The sequence below is a fragment of the Danio rerio genome, chromosome 16 (genome assembly GCF_049306965.1).
Source record: "Danio rerio strain Tuebingen ecotype United States chromosome 16, GRCz12tu, whole genome shotgun sequence".
Taxonomy (NCBI): Eukaryota; Metazoa; Chordata; class Actinopteri; order Cypriniformes; family Danionidae; genus Danio; species Danio rerio.
In genome coordinates, this window is record NC_133191.1 from 8940599 (window position 1) to 8953529 (window position 12931).

Below are 12931 nucleotides of genomic sequence, written 5' to 3' on the forward strand. Positions count from 1 at the left end.
TGATCAAAACATAACCCATTAAGAGAATAAGCACAACTCTGTTAGACCATGCGCCAGGGTGCAGAGCTAACTTTTCCACCCATAAAATAGCAAACGTGGTTTCGAACATGCTCTTAATGCTTTTTGAGCCATGCGCTTTAGACTTTGCACCAATAGATTGTTAAAATAGAGTCCAAAGAGAGCTTGTTTGATTTGATTGTAAGACCTTCAAATAATTTGAGTACAAGAAAATATCCCAATGAAATTGTTTGAATTTAACTATTATACAGGAAAGAATAGGCAGTTTTATTTGCTTACAATTGATTATTTAACTTATACTAGAATATGGTTGATCTAACCAAAAAATAAAATAACATTTATGCAGATTATCTGGCCTACCAAATCCTCTCAATCAATATAAAACTATAAGATCTTTCCAAAATGAGCTATTCAAGTCATCTGGTGAAATAATTATATTCATATTGCAAGACATACAGCAGAAAAACTAAACACCGCAATGTCTGATTTTTTTCAATATCGTGCAGCCCTAATCAGGACCATTGACTATAGTTTCATAGGTGACTACAGAATTGAACAAAATCGCATAACAGTCTTCATGTTCAGCAAGATAATCTGATCTGCCTCCAGTCAGAGCATAGCTTATGTTGAGAGACAGACATCTAAATCCTTTTCAACAAGTATACATATATATATATATATATATATATATATATATATATATAGATATATATATATATATATATATATATATATATATATATATATATATATATATATATATATATATATATATATATATATATATATATATATATATATATAAAATGGTGTTAAAAAAAATTTAAACTGCTTTTATTCTAGCCGAAATAAAACAAATCAGACTTTCTCCAGAAGAACCAATATTATCAGACATACTGTGAAAATTCCCTTGCTCTGTTTAAAATCAAATTTAAAAAAGAAAAATAAATTCAAGGGGGCTTATAATTCTGACTTCAACTGCATATATATATATATATATATATATATATATATATATATATATATATATATATATATATATATATATATATATATATATATTATCTTAAATATACTGTAAATATAAAAACAGGTGTTTTGAAATCCTTTAGACTCAGAATAAGTGCAATAAACATATAGCAGTACAAAAGTCTAACATTAGATGGCGCTACACTTCTGCAAGCCTCTACATTGCCATCACATTCAGATGTAAACAAAAACATTAAAGCAGCTTATAAAAATAAAAACTTAAACAAAGAATAAGCAGGACAGGTTTCTAAATACTAAACAAATGCACCATAAAGAATGTAAGCACCACAATAAAACTAAGCGTAAGAGATGAATATTGAAGCATATGCATGTCTTACATTTTGTCTAGTGACCTGGTTAATGTTAATCATAAGAGCTCAAGCATGTTCTATGACAGGAAGCAGACTCTCAGCACATTCAAAACAGTTCAAGATGTAGGGTTAAGCCACCACAACAACTGTTTAGCCAAAGTTGCGTACACGGCATCAGTACCTGAGTAGTTCAAGGCAGGTGTCGAAGCCATTTTAGGCTGGAGAACTGGAAACAACCAAACCAAAAAACAACAGCAACAACAAAAAAATAAACATTTAGAAGATAAATAAGAGAGAATAGAAAGAAGTTCTATTTTTGTCTTCTCATTTGACTACCAGACAGTAAAGAATAGCTAAATGTCAAAGGCTGTGACATTTGTGCTTTTTAAGTAATGTACCAATAGCACTGACACTTCCTCAACTCAGATACGGAAAGTGGATACTTCTCTCAACAAGAAGAGATTTCTAAGGCATTTAAGAGCAGTGTAATTGTAGCTGAAATGAAATCTTTGCCACCAGAGAAATAAACTACATTTTCTAAAAAACCATTATTATTTTAAATTAGAGTATTTTATAGTATATTTTGAATATGACAGCTTTTTTGAGAATTTTAATCAAATAAGTACAGCATTAGAGTGCATAAGAGACTTTAATAACATTATTCAGATAATTCTGAAACAATCAGTTGCTCTTGAACTTAGTTTCAGCCTTAATACTAGGTGAAAGAAAATATATCTAATTATCTGGCATTGTAAAAAGGAAATGAATATATGGATAGTTGACGTGACGTTGCACTTTTACTATCACACATGCCAAAAATGAATAATAGTACTGTGAAGATTCAAAATGCAATAAATTGTTAATGTTTAAATGTTTGTTTGGCTTTATTTGACCTCTTTTCATATAAAAAAAATTATGTCTTTTTAATATTTTCTATAATACAGTAATTTAAAATCACATTTATTCATTCATTCATTCATTTTCTTTTCGGCTTTGTCCTTTTATTCATCAGGGGTCGCCACAGCGGAATAAACTCCCAACTTATCCAGCATGTTTTACACAGCGGATGCACTTCCAGCTGCAACCCATCACTGGGAAACATCCATACACACTCATACACTATGGTCAATTTTAGCTGACCCAATTCACCAGTACCACATGTCTTTGGACTTGTGGGGAAAACTGGAGCACCTGGAGGAAACCCACAAAAACAACTGACCCAGTTGAGACTCAAACCAGCGACCTTCTTGCTGTGAAGCAACAGCGATACTCGCTGCCCCACCACGTCCCCCGAAATCTAGTAATGTTCAACTCAGTTATTTGATATTCAGCCCTTATAAATTGTTTGCAACCAGTTACTTTAAAAAATGTTAGTAAATCAATGAATCTTTTTTTTTCTGTGTGTCTTCCATCAAAACACCACAGAAAGCTTTCATTAGTTGAAGGACTCAGGCCTCGTTTACACTCGTGCGTTTTAGATAAAAAACGATCCGCGTCCACACTAGCGTTTCTGAACATATCTCCGTCCACACTACACCACCAAAAACGTATATCACGTGACCATTCGCGCACTCTGGGCATGCACGTTCTAGAATAAACAGGAAGCATGTGACTCACTCGGCATTTGGTTATTGTTGGTCAACAAACACCGGTGAAACAATGAACGCGATGGCATAGAAAGCAAGAGAGGTATTTTTGTGGACAGACGACGAGGTTGATTTGTTACAAAACGTAACAAATAAATAACTGCACAATGGCGCCTAAAACAGACAATAGTGCAAACAACGCTCCCATTTCTGTGTCCATGTTGTTGTTTACAGTGAAGGCTGGTCTGCTGTCTTCCGGTAGCGTTAAAGCCATGTGTTATAGTCATGTGATAGGGGCTTGACGAATAAGGGAAGGATACGCAATGAAACAAAAGCCCCAATCAGGTAGCGAATCTTAGCAGCCCCGCCTCCGTTTTCAGATGTCTCTGTTTTCCCTCATCCACACTGAACCGGAGCAGCAGCGTTTTAGAATGAAAACAGCCTTTCCAGCGTTTTCAAAATGCTCAGTTTTCGGCGCTCGAAAACTCTGGCGTAGTGTGGATGGATGGCGTAACCGTAGCAAAACTTATGCGTTTTCAAACTAAAACGCATTAGTGTAAACGGGGCCTCATTCAAGAACATAGGTGAAAAAAATCCTATCCAACATTGGGAATATGGACTGCAATATCCAGTTTAATTATACTAGGATTATTGAACCTCAACCTTACATACTGCACCTTTAAATGTAGAGCTGTACTTAATGTAACATTGTGAATCCCATACCTAATGTCTGATCCAGGACATAGAGCTCCCTGATACCCAGATCGCTCAGAGACTTGTCCAAGTCCAGTTGTTGGTGGTTGATATTGTCTTTGAAGAGCAGGACATGGGCTGGATCAAACTCACACTTCTGACAGATCACAGGCACCAGGGTCTGCAGGGGCGCTAATGGATTTACTCGAACCACGGCCTTCTGGCTGCGGTGATAGTTCACTACCAATCGCACGGTTTTCTGTGATGAGAAAAAGAAGTGTAAAAAAGTGAGACATTGAAATTCATTCATTCAACAGTTTATTTAAAATGCTGCTCCCATATGCTCATTGTTTTGCAAATCTTAGCTCTATTAAATGTCTTACCTGGCATCCTAGAAATGTTTGTTTTCCACATAAGAAATTAATGTAAAGATCAGTGTTCATTTCGACAGCAAATTTGCAACTAGTTTCAGTATGTTGACTAAAATGGTGTTTAGTTTTAGACATACTTTGGAATCATTGTAGTTTTAGTCTAGGTTTAGTTGACTAAATTTCCTAAGATATTAGTTGACTAAATCTATTCTAGACACTACATTTTTAAAGCTCATTATATACTTCTAGAGAACATCCTAACATTGATTAAACATGAATGCTATTTAAGGGTTAGATGACTCAAAAAAATCTGTCCAACATTAAAATCTGTTTTATGACAATATATGCTAATTACATATAAATGTGCTACAAATTCAAAATTGGACTTCACATATATTGCAAATATATTTATACTTTGCAAATACTGCAATTATGTGTGTATGTGTTTGTGTTTGTGTTTGTGTGTGTGTGTGTGTGTGTGTGTGTGTGTGTGTGTGTGTGTGTGGAGAGACAGAAATATACACACGTACATAAACAGTTGAAGTCAGAATTATTAGCCCCCCTGAATTATTAGCCCTCCTGTTTATTTTTCCCCCAATTTCTGTTTAGCGGAGAATTATTTTTCAACACATTTCTAAACATGATCATTTTTAATAACTGATTTATTTTATATTTTCCATGTTGACATGTAGACAGTTTTACTAGATATTTTTCAAGACACTTCTGTACAGCTTAAAGTGGCATTTAAAGGTTTGACTAGGTTAATTAGGTTAACTAGATAGGATAGGGATATAGGGTAATTATTGTATAACGATGGTTTGTTCTGTAGACAAAAAAAAAAATAATTGTTTAAAGAGCCTAATAATTTTGACCTTAAAATGGTTCATAAAAAAATTTAAAACTGCTTTTATTCTAGCCAGAATAAAACAAATAAGACTTTCTCTAGAAGAAAAAATATTATCAGACACACAGTGAAAATTTCCTTGCTCTGTTAAACATCATTAGGGAAATATTTAAAAAATAAAAAATAAATCAAAGGGGGGCTAATAATTCTGACTTCAACTGTATATACACACAAACACATTCATATGGCAGCTCTCATGTGGAGAATGAAGTCACATGCATTGCCCAGGTGTGAGTTTTCCACTTACTTCCTTAATGGTTCTGTGGGTCTCGTCTATCAAACCTAATCTTTATTTTGTATTTTCTATAGAATTTGAGTAAGGTGATTGGCTGGGCCATTCTACAGCTTGATTTTCTTTTTTCCGAAAGCATTTGAGAGCTTGGCTGTGTTTTGGATCATGGTCCACCCTGGTTTCATCTTCATCATCCTGCTAATGTAGATGTTTGACTGTAGCAGCTAATCATTTACACCAGGGCTGTGCAAAGTCGGTCCTGAAGGGCTGGTGTCCAGCTCCAACTTGCTTCAACACACCTGCCTGGAAGTTTCTTGTATACCTAGTAAGAGCTTAATTAGCTTGTTCAGGTGTGTTGGATTAGGGTTGGAGCTAAACTCTCCAGGACACTGGCCCTCCAGTAACGAGTGTGGACACCCCTACACCGATAAAGGGCAGAGGGTTGCTGAATAACTACTGAGATTTCAGCTGCTGTCTGGGCTTTCACTGCCTTTCTGCACCTCCCTTTCTTCATTTGTTCAACACTTTTTTTCCTGTGTCATTTCATTTTATTACACATAAGTTCATTTGTAAACTAATTAGATTTGTTTATATGTATTTGTTTGTTATCAACATCTGGTGAAAATTTCAAGTCAACGGCACCTTTAGATATATGTTTTCTGAGAAAAATGGTGACGTGTTTAACACCTACATATGTCAGTGTGAGTACTATTTTTGTATCCCTACCCCTTCCCCTTGGCCCTTCAAACAGAGTGTGAAGAGGAAGGGCTTCAAAATTTAACCCTAAGAGATGAGACATCATTAGAGCACCTGCACACATCATCATATGTCATGGCTCGTACAGTACTTCATATGAGATCGATGAACGCGACTGCTGTAGTTATTCCAGTTGTGTTATTTTTTGGTGTTTATCTTCAGGAAATCACTGAAGGCATATATCAGGTTATCATAACAATATAATGTGGCATTAAGATCATTACTGTACTGTGGATTTACACTGCGGCCATATTTGTCATGTAAACACACTAAAACAACATTAACGTTACCAGACACTAGCTATGTTTCCATCCATCCATTTTGCAAAAGCGCATAAAAAAACAGTTAATGGAAACGCCATGATGCGCATAAATTTTGAAAATGCGCATAAAAAACTTATGCGCCTAACTGAGTAGGATAAACTTTTTATTTGATAAGATGCGCACAAACTCCAGCATGCGCATTAAAAAAAGTCATGTGATTTTGTTAAAAGAGATCATGTGATGCATCTGAAATGTTGTTTTGGTCATTTCAAAACGCCTTACCATTTCAGTATTAATGTTATTATATTATTAATGACCTCCAGAATCAAGAGCGCCTGGGCTCCGTGTCTGACACCTTCAAACGCCACTGCGCACTCACTGCTTGTCAGGTTTGTCTTCTGAGGCGCATTCATTTAGAAAAGATTGATGCAGCTTCTCCTACTGCAGCAAACGCAGTTTTTACTGTTGATATTTGGCGCCAGTTAATCAGGAAGTGACGATTTTGTTCGCTTTGACTCGTTGAATGGAAACGATGCTTCATTTGCACAACTTTCATGCGATAATGCAGTTTTGAGCTTAAAGTTTATTCGCATTTTTGGATGGAAACTTAGCTAATGTTAAAAGGTCAATTCCAGCCACTAGACTTTTCTGACAGGGTATTCGAGTGTCATTGAGTGTCAGATGTGAAGGTATGTTGTGGGACAACTATACAGCAGATATTATTGGAGATTATAAACAGCGGAATTTAGTTTTTATTTTAGCGTTTTTTTAAGCATGACAGTAAAACACAAGCACGGTTTTGAACCTATTAAAACATATGCTTGTCTGTTGTAAAAATTCACAATATTGACAAAAATACTCATTTGTGCATCTCCTTACTTCTGTGTGCAGCTATGCTGCTGTAGTAGATGATGTATTCTGGGAAGTTTTGCATCCCTTGGTTTTGAGTGTGGTCCTGAAAAATCTCAGTTTCAAGGACTATCTAACCCATCCTTTTAAGCCTGGTTTATCTTCTGCGTCAAGTGATCGGCATGACCCATGGCGCATGCAACGCGCGTAGCTGTGCATTTATACTTCTGCGCGCTGTTTCTGTTGTTCTGCAATACACTTTCAAAACGCTAGCTGGCAGTGAGGTGTTTATGTTCCTCTGTGTTGAGTTTCTTCGCTGGTGTTTTTTTTTTACTGAACGCTTCCTTAATGTACAAGTGGCTCAAACTCGCTAATTTTGACCGGCGGATGTGCAACAACTTTAACCATGAGGTAAACACAAAACAACACTTTCCATCAGGAGCTCATTCACGGGACTCCACACTTGTAAACAATCGCTAAATCAGGCTCGTGCAGCTTTCGGTCCCGCCCAGATTAGTCAGCGCTACCAATCATAGAGCTTGCGCTATGTGTCGTTGCGGCGTGTAGTTAAATTTTTGGAGATGTGCGCGTAAGCGTTGCCCACGGGGTAGGGTTATGCGTCAATGCGTAGGCTGCACCGTAGCATACGCATGCCCTTGACGCAGAAGTATAAATCAGCCTTTAGCCCTACCCCTGCAAGCTAGAGAGAATTGGGACACCAATTGGGGTAAGGGGAAGGGCTAAGGGGTAGACATGAGATTGGGCCTTATTTTTTCCCCATTGTATAAAATATTTATATATTATATTTGAACATATACGTACATATTTGTAACTCCAAAATCAGAAGTGCATTTCAGGTGTGCTTCAGATTTATTTACACCAGATCTTAGCTTTTCTATTACTACACATTGAGATTTTTGGACTTTTAAGGAGACATGTAGCAAAAATGGGTTATGTGTACATAATGAAGTTTAAAACAAGTGTTCAAGAAGTCGATTATCAAGGCTGAACTGAACTAAATTATGATTCACCTCTTTACAAAAGCATTTTAGTGGAAAAAGAATAAGTGTGAACCCAAATGGTACCTAATTAAAATGCTCTCTTCCTGTAAATGTACAGCAATCTCACCCCTTTGTAGCTATTATCATTTGCACGATCGAGGTAAGATAAGATGCAACACAGATATCTGAAGTTTCGCATGAGCAGTGGGCAATTTAGACCGTAAATGCAAGTTTGCAGTGTTCTGCAGAGGAAGTTTCCCCAACCACATATACTTCTTAGAACAAAAAATAATCTTGAGACCTGAATTACACTTGAGGTACTTAACAAATAAATCTTATTACCTAATTTAGTCCCTCACATGCAAATACCATTTTTTCCCTCATGCAACAAAACTATCTACAGTAAGCCTATACCTGAATTTCATTATAGAAACTTAACTTGTGACAGTTTCTAAACCTTATCATGCAATCAAAAATACAACAGAGATGACTGAGGTGTCATAAAACAGTAACACTTAGTTTGCTTTGTGTCACATATGAGTTAAAGTGTAATCCTGCTTGAAGAAAAGCTTACTCTGCTGTTTTATACTTCCTCAGACATCTATGGATATAAAAACATGCAGTATTTAAACTGTTATTCATGTTCTCATGTGTAAATTAGGTAAAAAGCTGATTAGACAGTAATGTATTTATAACCTGTGTGCATATTTTGAAATAAGCAAGTGCTTTTGGTGGCTTGTCTGAATGACTGTGTGGCTTTAAAGTGCAACTGAAGGATACTGATAAGAAATATTTGCTGAATGTCTAGCTGACATACATTCACTGGCCACTACATTAGGTACAACTGCCCATTAACACAAATTTCTAATCAGCCAATCACATGGCAGCATCTCAATGCATTTAGGCTTGTAAACATGGTCAAGATGATCTGCTGCAGTTCAAACCAAGCATCAGAATGTGGAAGAAAGGAGATTTAAATGACTTTGAACATGGCAGGGTTGTTGATGCCAGACGGGCTGGTCTGAGTATTTGATGATCTACTGGGATTTTCACAAATAACCATCTTTAGGGTTCACAGAGAATGATCCAAAAAAGAGAAAATATCCAGTGAGTGGCAGTTCTGTGGGCGCAAATGCCTTGTTGATGCTAGAGGTCAGAGGAGAATGGTCAGACTGGTTTGAGCTGATAGAAAGACAACAGTAACTCAAATAATTACTTGTTACAACCGAGGTGTGCAGAAGAGCATCTCTGAACGCACAACACGTCCAACCTTGAGGCAGATGGGCTACAGCAGCAGAAGAACACACTGGGTGCCACTCCTGTCAGCTAAGAACAGGAAACTGAGGCTACAATTCACACAGGCTCACCAAAATTGGACAATAGAAGATTGGAAAAACGTTGCCTGTTCTAATGGGTTTTGATTTCTGCTGCGACATTTGGATGGCAAGGTCAGTATTTGGCATCAACAACATGAAATCATGGATCCATCCTGCCTTGTAACAACGGTTCAGGCTGGTGGTGGTGTAATGGTGTGGGGGATATTTTCTTGCCACACTTTAGGCCCATTTAGTGCCAATTTAGCATGGTGTCAACGCCACAGCCTACCTGAGTATTGTTGCTGACCATGTCCATACCTTTATGACCATAGTGTACCCGTCTTCTGATGGCTACATCCAGCAGGATAATGCACCATGTCATAAAGCGCAAATCATCTCAGACTGGTTCCTTAACCATGACAATGAGTTCATTGTACTCAAATGGCCTCCACAGTCACCATCGCTCAATCCAATAGAGCACATTTGGGATGTAAAGGAACAGGAGATTCACATCATGTATGTGCAGCCAAAGAATCTGCAGCAACTGCTTGATGCTATCATGTCAATATGGACTAAAATATCTAAGGAATATTTCCCGTACCTTGTAGAATTCATGCCATGAAGGATTAAGGCAGTTCAGAGAGCAAAAGAGGTTTCAATCCGGCATTAGTAATGTGTACCTAATAAAGTGGCCGGTGAGTGTTTGTGACAATAGATGGTCAGCTGCTGCAGTCGGATATTCCTGTCTCATGAAAAGCAAACTATGTATTTAACAGTAACCAATAGTCTTATTGGATTACTTTGCTCTACATTTTTGCCTGTACTGCATTGAACGCTTTTGTGCATTTCAGCAATTCTCATGTTACTGTGTCATCATTAGGAAGTAACACTTTGTTGTATTCCTAGCCTCTGGATAGCTTAACTTTAGATTCTTCATAATGAATACAAATTAAAGTGATTTTAATGTTTGGTGTTCAAACTTATTTTTAACCTATATTTGGTGGAACTTTAACTGGCATTTACTTGCAGAATGAACTTCTCAGAAAGTGGTTAGTGTGCTGACACGGTTTAACATTGTTAACACCCTGCTCTCACTGTAAATAACCATAAGTGTGACCCATCCTGACCCTTTTCTACAACAGTCAAATACTTCTGAGCTAGCAAGTGGCTTATGTTTGCTATTCTTAGGGATTTAAAGGGATGGTTTTGTGCTAATTCATGCATTCAGAGTAGTTTACAATGCTGGACTCTCATGTTCAAGTATGGGTCAAGTTTAAAAAAAAAATGTATTTGGACGTAACACAGTATTTCTTTTTACCACAATCTTACCTCCAGGTTAAAACTACACTAAAAAAAGGCTTTTTTTTTTGGTGGCTTGTTCAAGCTACTTATTTAAAATGAGTTGAATCATCTAAATTGTTACGTTTTTTGGGACATCAGTAATTGTCTTATGTTCAATCCACTTAAATTTGTAAAACCAATTAAGTTTATGGGGTGACACGGTGGCTCAGTGTGGAGTTTGAATGTTTTCTCCATTTTGACATAGGTTTCCTCCGGGTGCTCCGATTTCCCCCACAGTCCAAAGACATGTGGTACAGGTGCCGAAAGCACTAGCGGTGCGTAAGTTCAAACATAGCCTAGTTGTGACTTAAAGGGACACTACGTTACAACTTACACATTACTAAATATTTTTGTGTTGCACCACTGAACTTAGTTTAAATGTAATACTACGTTCCAAATAAATATTTATGCCAGCCTCCCCTGGTAGAGGAGAGATGACAGCGAGATTAGTCTACACTGAAGAGCTCACGATGATAACGAAGAATGATCTACCTCTACTCACAGCCTTAATTTCCTCCCAAATCTCGTATTTTTTTCGGTTTGTAAAAGACAAGTTTAATTTTCTTCCATGGAGTGTTTTGTGTTAATTGTGTCCATCACAACGAGAATTCATGACTGAGTTCTTCTCCCTGCTCTTTTCTTTCATGAGTAGGATACCAAAAAAAAATCAAGTTTAATGTTTTGATAACGTCATGTGTATTTTGCATGCATTCATGGCTCGCGATGCAGGTGTGTGTGTCGTCTGTTTTTAGTGACTCACTGTAATTTAATGTGCTATAAAATGTGATTTGTCATTTAATTTTCATAGGCCATAGGCCAGTTATATATAGATGCATTAGCTACAGAATTTTAAAGCATTTAAATGCTTTTTTTATTGAATATTACATCATTTAATGCGACTACACATGACTTTACAGAGAGCTTACGACCTACTAACTATTGTTTGCCTTAACGACTGATTCACACAGGGCTTCAGCATCAACGCTTGACAGAGGGAGTGTCTGAAGTTGGGGCTGACACGATTATCATAGCAGCATCAGCCAGTGAAATTAGTCTGCTATCGACTACTGTCTGAGCTGGTGTATTTGCATAAAGCAATCTGATAGGCTGAGGCGTTTGTTGCCGCTTGAAAAGTTGAGAAATTCCCAACTTCTGCCACGAGCAACAGAGCTGAAGCGGTGCAGACGAATCCACAATGCAGTTCGGCAATTCCTGACCTCACCCATTCAAAGTGAATGGGAAGCGTCGAAGATGACTGCCAATGTGAATGGGGTATAAGAACATGTGGTGCAACCGAAGTGAGAACAAAATTACTAACAAACTAGCTAGTAGTTACTATGCCCCTAGTGGGGACTTTACGTTCCAGTTTTAAAAAGAACTCAGCTGGTGCAACCCTACCCAGGTGAATTGAATAAACTAAAGTGTTCGTAGTGTCGTGACTGTCAGTGACCACCTGAGGGCGCTGTAGTTCAACGGACACTGAGAGTGAACTACAGCGCCCAAAAACTACAAGTCCATACATACCACGCGCATTACATCCGGTCTGTTTACCGTTGATTTCCTGGACTATTTATTCAACCATTCCACCTCTGTTTGTAACTGCGTCGTTTGTCTTTCTTGTCCGCTATTCCAGTAAGTCTAGTATTTCGAGTTTGTGATTCCTGAACCCTGCTCCTGATTTATGTTTCTTGTTTTGTTGTTTATTTGTTACTTTACACTTGGACACCTTGTTTTTCTGTTTGATGCACACTGTAAATAAATCTGCACTTGGATCCGCAACTTTTTGTTACCGTTTTAATCCGTAACGTAACACGTAGTGTATGTGTGTGAATGAGTGTGTATGGATGATTCCCAGTACTGGGTTGCAGATGGAAGGGCATCCACTGTGTAAAACATATGCTGGATAAGTTGGCGGTTCATTCTGCTGTGGCGACCCCTGATGAATAAAGGGACTAAGCCAAAGAAAAATAAATAACTTAAGTTAACCTAATCAAAATGTGTTGGGACAACATAAAAAATGGAATCAAGCCTTTTAAAAAAGTGTAGTTTCGCAAACATTTTTCGACCGTGGCTCTTGGTTACGTAACCAAGGGCGAAAGTCCTTCAGTTTGCACTTCCCCAGGAAATGTGCTTTTGGATGTGAGAAAAAGCTGATCTTGTTTAGCCATAGTTCATTTAAACCTTTCCACATGTAAGTTCCCTTTGAGAGATATTAAGAAGCACATCACTTTTATATTTCCATGGCGCCTGTCTGGTACATG

At 37.4% G+C, this 12931-nt stretch overlaps 2 protein-coding genes across 18 annotated transcripts in view; both read right to left on the bottom strand.

Moving 5' to 3' along the window:
* Positions 1-12931, bottom strand: part of cobl (cordon-bleu WH2 repeat protein) — a 138518-nt gene that overhangs the window by 63487 nt on the left and 62100 nt on the right. For 9 of the 17 annotated variants that reach the window (XR_012391433.1, XM_021466684.3, XM_073924924.1 and 6 more), the window contains 1 exon segment: positions 3668-3896. Coding sequence is in view for 16 of the 17 variants with exons in the window: in XM_021466684.3 (XP_021322359.2) it covers positions 3668-3896 (229 nt within the window). In the remaining variant the exon portion in view is untranslated. 17 annotated transcript variants of the gene reach the window in all.
* The window catches only part of LOC141378159 (uncharacterized), a 416515-nt gene that overhangs the window by 30519 nt on the left and 373065 nt on the right, over positions 1-12931 (bottom strand). The gene's annotated exons all lie outside the window — the stretch shown is intronic.